Source organism: Octopus bimaculoides, chromosome 1 (genome assembly GCF_001194135.2).
Source record: "Octopus bimaculoides isolate UCB-OBI-ISO-001 chromosome 1, ASM119413v2, whole genome shotgun sequence".
Taxonomy (NCBI): Eukaryota; Metazoa; Mollusca; class Cephalopoda; order Octopoda; family Octopodidae; genus Octopus; species Octopus bimaculoides.
The window spans coordinates 65,820,003-65,828,268 of record NC_068981.1 but is presented as its reverse complement, the minus strand read 5'-3'; the positions used below and the strand labels follow the sequence as shown (position 1 = coordinate 65,828,268).

Sequence of the window (8,266 nt, the reverse complement as noted above, 5' to 3'; positions counted from 1 at the left end):
GTCGTCGTCGTCGTCACCATCACCATCATCACCATCACCACCATCATCACCATCACCACCATCATCACCATCACCACCATCATCACCATCACCACCATCAATGTGTGTGTGTGTATACACACACACACACATGTATGTATGTGATTATGCTGAAAGTTTTTCACATAAACTGAAATTTCAGCACACAAACATATTTTGAATGTTTGTAGGGTTGAAGAAGGGGTAAATATTTTACTCCCCTTTAGCATATGAATTAAATTAGCAGTTTCATTGTTATTTTTAGTTGCATAAATGAGTAAATAATTCACCTTCTGACAGACTTGTATGCAAAAAAAATTTAACTTTTTTTTCTATTTTTGTCAAATAGAAAATTGAAATCTTGCTTTTGCTCTATTTTTTTAGTTGTCATATCCCTCTGATGAGGTAGACTTAGGTATTATTCAAGGCCATTTCTAACTTAATACCAGTTTTTTTGAAACTTAAATTTAGTATTAGAATGACTGTTGGATGTATAATCTTATATACATACAAATTCCTTACCATAAGAATTATGTGAAGAGTTTTTTATTGTATTGATGCTTTTAGATAAGTATTCATCATTGAATGATTTTTAATTTATTATTTCTCTTAATTTCTTAGACTTGATGTATTCTTATAAATCTCTCAGTTTAGTATCCTTGGATTCTTGTACAGTGTAAATATCGTCAGTGCAGCTGTCTTATTCAGCTTTCATAATAGAGAAAACAAACTGCTTCAGTGAAATGACAACATTGAGAATAAAAAGGTAGTAGTTGATATACAAGAGAGATAACGCTCAGCACACATTGGAATTGCATTAACTCATGCTGAACAAAAGCACTTTGAAATGAAGTGTGTAAAAGAATTTGCAAAAAAATATTTAATTCAGACTATAATTGTTTACATTAGAGACTCTGTGTAGTATGAAACTTGAACTTGATACCCTAATTAGTGGAGTCACAGTTAAATACATAACTCAGTGATTTTGTCATCTGTGCAATCTCAGTCAGTTACCTGTTTAGTTATATCTCCTATATTCATCATCACCAACATTTAATGTCTATTTTCCATGCTGGCATGAGTTGAACAGCTTGACAGTAACTGACAAGATCAGAGGCCGCATCAGGTTCCATAGTCTGTTTTGGCTTGCCTTACTCTTCTTAATGCTGACCACTTTACAGAGTGTGTTGGGTGCTTTTACGAGGCATCATCACTGACAGGGTCATCAAGTGACTTGCAAGACAGAATCTCAACTGGTTATAATGATATTTCATTGCTTATTTTCTTTCTTCTCTTCTTGTAGGGTGTGCTTTTGGCAGCAGTGTTAAACGACCTTATACATTAGTTGGCCAGAACCATTGCACATGGGGGCCAGCTTACTGGTGCAGTCATGTAGCTAAAGCTAAAGAATGTGGAGCCATCGAACATTGTGCTACAGTTTGGGGGAAACTGAAGTTTCCTGAGAAAGTAGGTGAATTTTCATTTATTTATAAATTATAATTTTTTTTTTTTGTAACAAGTTACATTAGTATAGTAAATGAAGTATTAATAAATTTTTCTGCATAATGTGATCAATACCACAGAGTTTGTGATGTGACTGGTGTTGTTGAGTTCGTGATGCGACCGGTGTCGCCGATTCCGTGATGCGACCGGCATCGCCGAGTCCGTGGTGCTTATCTATCAGGGAGTACTGGTAAAGTACAATGTAAAGTTTTAAAAATAATGATCTTATTGTGTACAGTGCTCAGATGCACTACAACTCATCAGAAAAAATAACCAAGACTGCAGGAACAGTACATAGAATACACACAGGAAGTGTGAACACTGAATAAGTCTCCGCACAAAAATAGGTGTGGGGCATCGTTATTTAAATAATTGTTGTGGTAAATGTCTTAAGTTCCATTTTTTTTTCTGTCAACAGGCTGAAACTTGTTCCGTTTGTGAATCTTTCATTATTGGAGCTGAGAAACTAAAGGAGAATAAGATTGAAATGGTATGAATTAAAAACCTCATTCCCATTCCTGCTAAAAAAAAGTCTGTCGTTATATTTAACATTATTAATTGTTATTAATATATTCATTGTATAGTGCAGTAAGATGACAAAAATGGTAAAATGCTTTGTTATTTAGATTGCTCAATATTTTAAACTTGGATCCCACCAGACTTCATGTTGTCTCTCAGCTTTCAAGAAGTTGATATATATTTTTTCTCTAGTCAAAATAATGCTTAGATAATAGATATGTAATACTTTCATTTCTACTATGACATGGCTTACCAAATCATGAAGGGAGTTTGCATCTACAAAGAACTTTTTTGTCATGCTTCTTAGGTAAGACAGTTTGTTATTCAGTTCACTTAGCTATTGAGATTTGGTTCCTGTAATTCTGGGAATGTTATTAATCACAGATGAAAGGATGTTCTATTGGCACAAAGCAAAACCCATATTTGTCATCTATTTGATGTTACTAATTGTAAAGTCAAGCTTCAGCCCTCTGGGTTGTAAACACATTATCATTGCCATGTAGTAACAAACCTCTAATGGAAATGCCATGATTAGATGGCTTTACTCTATGCAACTAAAAAAAATTAATGGAAAAAAACACAGATAAAACTGTCTTAGTCTATTTAGATATTGTGTAGGTTGTCAAATGTTGTCAGTTACACTGGCTTGATCATTTGCAGTGTATGAGTGAAGACAGGCAGTCAAAGAAAGGCCTCATTTTTGAGAACGATACTTGCTCAGAGAAACGTTGATCAAAAGTTAGTTGTGATCTGAACCCACTCAATATTGGTGTTAGACTGAATACTGGGTTGCTGATGATTTTTTTTTATAATTGCTACAATAATTACTTCATTGTCTCTTTTTTTTTTTAATTTTAATCTCAGAAGCATTAGATATGTAGTTAAATATGTAGCTGGACTTATAACCTCATAGTCATAAGTTCAAGCCTTGTTCAAGCCATTGTTGTCCAACTAAGCAAGGCTCGCAATGATGGTGCTTGCCTTAGTCGTTCTGACTGATATGTTCTGCTGCTGTTTTAGAGTTGATCTTTTAGAAGTACAGTAGGTATCAACTATAATTGTTTTAATAGAATACAAGTATTCATATAGCAAATAACAATAATCACACCTATTTTAGAATGCAAATATACTCACACACATACACATTCAAAAGAAAAGATTTTGAAATAAAGTTATACATTGGATTGGCTAATGTATAAATATTCTTTAATAATTGCTTTAATTTTTCTCTTTCAGGAAAAGATTGGATATTATATGGATGCAATGTGCTCTTACTTTAAGGGTGCTGAAATCCAGAAAAATGTGAGTTTACTACAAACGTTTTGTATGTTTATCAGAGAGGTGACAGATGTCTAAGTTGTGAGAGTATCTCACTGTTAGTTGATAAGTTGAAGAATTTTTATGTCAGTACTGTGTAATCCTTTTTCTTGTTATTTAGCCCCAAGATAGCCCTAATAGAGCAAATTTATGATCAGAGACATTCTGACCAAAAACCTGTCTTATTTTGGGAGATGATGTCCCTATGATTGCTATCCAGTGTGTCCTTCATTTAAGATGGTAGGATGTGATATAAAATGGTAGTACTATGGGGGCATGTGCTATAACAGCACATTGCTGCATCCACCATTTGTTGGTGATTCCCTTCTGGCAGGTGACACTTTTGCACCACTCAAACGACAATCCTCAACCCATGGGTTTGTTTGGGTAGTTGTTGCTGGTGAGGATTTTATAAGGTCATAGTGCAACTCCTACCTCAGTTTCTTTTAGTTTCCTTTTACCTCAAACAGAAAACATTGGATCTATTTTTGATATACTGGTCTCCATTTAGTGCTAGAGTTATGTGAAATGAAGTGTTGTGCTCTAGAACACAATACACTGCCCAGTTTGGGAATCAAACCCATAATCTGGCTGTCATTAGAACAGCCTAACCACTAGGTCATATGCCTTCAGAAGGTAATCTAGAGGAGCAAGATTTGGCTGCTATTTGAACTGGTCAGGCGACCTCATAGAGGTTTCCTTATTGGGTTGTCATGTATGTGCATATTCATGCATTCAGGTACAGCTTACTGCTGAAAGTTGTTGGAATACTATAATGGATTTGTAGATTTTATTGTGTGAGCCATTCTGCTTAATTGAATCAGTTCCCCATCACAACAGAGTGGATTTGATAGGATGTGATGTAGTTTACAATCATTTTAGGATGTAGATGTTTACCTCTTAGACATATATATATATATATATATATATATATATATATATATATATATATATATATATATATATATATATATATATATATATATATATGCACACACACACACATACATACATATATATAGCATGCATGCACACACACAATTTTCTTGTAAACCATGGGGAAACAAAAAATTAAATGAAACAAATGTGCACTGCATCATCATCCCATGTTTGCATGGGTCAGACGAAGTTTATTGATGTTGATTTTCTGCAACTGGATGCCCTTCCTGTCACCAACCCTCACTTGATACATACACTTTTGCAAATATACTTACAAAGACATGCATATACACACCCCCACACACAAACACTACAACCTGACTGAGATAACAGAATTAAGGACCTTTCAAGATTGTCAAATACATGACAACCTCATTAGTGTTGGTAGCACAATAAAATACATCCAACATACTCTGTAAAGTGGCTCGCATTACTAAGAGCATCCAGCTATAGACATGAAACCAAAAAGAAAAAAAAAAGTACAAACTGGAGTCAATATAACTCTTGATGATGATATCCCAGAATAAGAGCAATCCAAAGACAAGACCAGTAAAAGAACAAAGGGCATATGTAATAACCATTTAGATGAAGACTATATCAGAGCTACTACTTTAGGTATGAATTCATAGGAACTTGTCTACAGAAGAATCTAAACATTACAGTGTGTAATAATGTCACACAATGGCATAAATCTTCAAAGAAATCTCAAGATATAAATAACTTTAAATTGCAATTAAAATTCATCAAAACTATTACAGACTGTCACCTTTCTTTTAAAATCAAATATAAATTCATAAGTAAATCAATGAAACGTTCAGACCATAAGTTTTTGTTGTCCTAAACATCATTATAACTATAATAGGAAGTGGAGTTATCATCTTTTACACAAGTTACATGACACATACTTATAATATGTGTCTAAATGTAAAAAGAAATATTTCCTCATGGCCAGATATGTTTTCACAGAATATTGGAAATGAATGACACTGCTTGTATGACAGTGACACCATTTTACAACAATCCTGCAATGTGAAGACAAGGAAGCATGTTCACACATATGCATAAACATGCTTCCATGCACATGTAATATATTGATGCAGGCATGGCTGTGTGCTTAAGGAGCATGCTTCCAACCAATGGTCTTGGATTCAGTCCCACTGCACGGCACTTTGAGTATGTCTTCTACTATAGCTCCAAGCCAATCAGTCATGTGAGTAGATTTGGTTGACAGAAGCTGAAAGAAATTTGTGAGTATATATATATGTGTCCTCTTGTCTTGACATTGCCTAGAGTGAGTCTCACTGTCAAGTAAGCAAAAACAAGTCTGGCCATGAAGAAATATTACTTTACTTGGAAACTAAGTTTTGGCAACAAGAACATCTGACTATAGAAATCTACCTCAATATACTCCATCCAACCGATACAATAGACATTAAAATAGATATATCTAAAATGTGTGTGTAATATAAACAGTTAAGATTTAAATTCATTCACACAAACATACACATTTGGAAGTGATGCTTTATTTCGTCACTGTAGCAAATTCTTTTTCCTTCAAATGAATGAATAAACCTATGTATTGAATTCATTATTCTTCTTTTCATACAATGAAGAGTGTGTTGTATCATTGTTTTATCAGTGGAATTCTGTGTAAGGTTTCTGTTCATTTTAATATTTCTAAGAATATCATTGCTTGAAAAAAAAGACATCTAGAAAGATTTTGTTTTAATCTGTTTGCAGTATAACAATTCATAGACATCAGTTCTGTGGCTTGTTTGATCTTAATCTTCTTTAAACCCTTTAGCATTTAAACTGGTCATATCCAGCCTAAATATTCTACCAGAGATGTAAGATGGCTAATATATTTATTAATATGGATCATGCTTTGCTGATAGTTCTTCATTCAAGTTGTGACCATCCCATTAATAGTATACCACTTAGAGAAGAATAAATGTAACAGGAAAAGACTTCTTGACCTTCCTGTCTTCATTCTGAGATGGTTGATTTCAGAATTCAGGCTAGTTTTAACAAAGTACCATTGTTGTGAAAGAGTAATGTAGCTTGATTTTTTTTTTGTGTGTGTGGGTGTGTTTGCATGCTTTTATGATTCTTTATAGCTTTTTTTTTACTTATAAATTTTTAAAATGTATTCTTTTTAATCTCTTATAGTGCCAAAACGATATTGTTGAATATCTCCCTGAGTTATTTAAGCTTCTAGAGCTTGGAATGGTATGTATAACAAAGAATTGATTAAAATTTTCCTCTGATGGCTTGAGTTGTAGGTGAGATGACGGACTCTAATCATTGTTGTTGGATTGGACTCATCAGTTCTCAATTTCAAAGAACTAATGTACAAAGAAAGTCAACAGACTGATTCCAAGCAGTGTTACATAAACAAGCAAATCCATTCCCCATACTTCATTCTCCCATACACACTTGAAACCTCTACCTGCTCAAACCACCTGATCTTCTGTTTCCACAACCTTTTACTCACCTTGTACCTTGAGAGACCTCAACACAACTGCTATTTTTGTATATCCTCCCAGCTCCATTCTGACCACCCTCTCTTCTAAAATGTAACCATGTAGCTCCCTTATAGCAAGAAAGCTATTCTGCTCTGGTCCATTCCCTCATTCTTTAACTCATCTCCTAGTGTAAAGCTATCTCTCTTGGGTTTCATAATCTTGTAAGGTGCATGGTGACCTCGCTAGAGGTGGTGACATGAAAAAAAAAATCACCCAGTACTCACTGTAAAGTGGTTGACAGTGGAGCACAATGCAGTTCTTAGACCTGTCTGATCTTACCATGACATCCAACCCATGGAACATGGTTGTTAAATGGTGTGTGTGTGTGTGTGGGTATAAATATATGTATACACACACACACACACACACACACACAGATTATGTAGGTAGTTAAAATCAAGCTGTTTCCTCTTGAAATACATCTGCTAATTCCAGTATTCCATTTCCATATGTAGTTATATTTATGTGAGTATTGGTTAAAAATTATGGAAGTATTGTTTGCAGTGTAATTACATATCAAAACAGTTATCCCCCAAAGGATCAAAAGTTGCAGAGTACTTCTACAAGGTGATCATACGGGCTTAAGATTTGTTATGGGATATTAACATTCGACTCAAAACTTCCATGCAGTCAAATGATACTTTCTCTTGGGGATCTTATGGATAAAGTATTTCCTAATTTATCTGTCAATTACACTGATGTAAACTGGCTATGTGGAACAGCTATACTAGTTCCGACTAATGAAATGGATGATAAACTCAATGATGAACTTCTTCAAAAATTAAGATGTATCAGAAATGACTTTTTCAATCAATTGACAACAATCAATCAAGATCAGGTTGGAGCTTGTCACGACAATGTAATCTGGGATCGTGAAACTAATTGGTCTATGTTCATTTACAACATTTAAGAACTATATACAATCAGTATTTTTTTCTTTATCTCTTCACTGCTTTTCTCCAGTTAAGAGAATGAGGCAAGGAATTGAAAGCTTCAGTCATTTAAAATCAAAATTAACATACACGAGTACAATCGATATTTGTTCTTCTTTACCACACACACATGCATGTATATATATAAGTTTATGTATATATTAATATTATCTCAGTTTAAAAAAACCTTTGACAATGTAAATATGTTAATAGTTACCATGGGTAGCAAAAATTACACAAAAAACCAGGATATCACACCTGTTTTATAGGTAGAGATACCAAGTTGAAGTGATGCATTTTGAGTAGATATGAATAATAACAATAAATGAGGCAAAACGCATATAAATAAAAGTTCCTTTAACTCGTAAGTTACCTCATTTCGCATTTGTCTTGCTTTTATATGTTGGTTCCCTGACGATGAATATATGTGCAATTCCAGCAGCTCTTACTTCTTTGGAGTAGACCACACATATTTTGAAACATGTGTACGAATTAAAGGAACTTTTATTTATA

At 33.9% G+C, this 8,266-nt stretch overlaps 1 protein-coding gene across 2 annotated transcripts in view; it reads left to right on the top strand.

Annotated features, from left to right (window-relative positions):
* The window catches only part of LOC106870735 (prosaposin), a 72,489-nt gene that overhangs the window by 20,400 nt on the left and 43,823 nt on the right, over positions 1–8,266 (top strand). For both annotated transcript variants that reach the window (XM_014916915.2, XM_014916924.2), the window contains exons 2-5: positions 1,322–1,485; positions 1,940–2,011; positions 3,277–3,342; positions 6,466–6,525. In XM_014916915.2, coding sequence (XP_014772401.1) covers positions 1,322–1,485; positions 1,940–2,011; positions 3,277–3,342; positions 6,466–6,525 — 362 coding nt within the window. The remainder of the gene's footprint in view (positions 1–1,321; positions 1,486–1,939; positions 2,012–3,276; positions 3,343–6,465; positions 6,526–8,266) is intronic.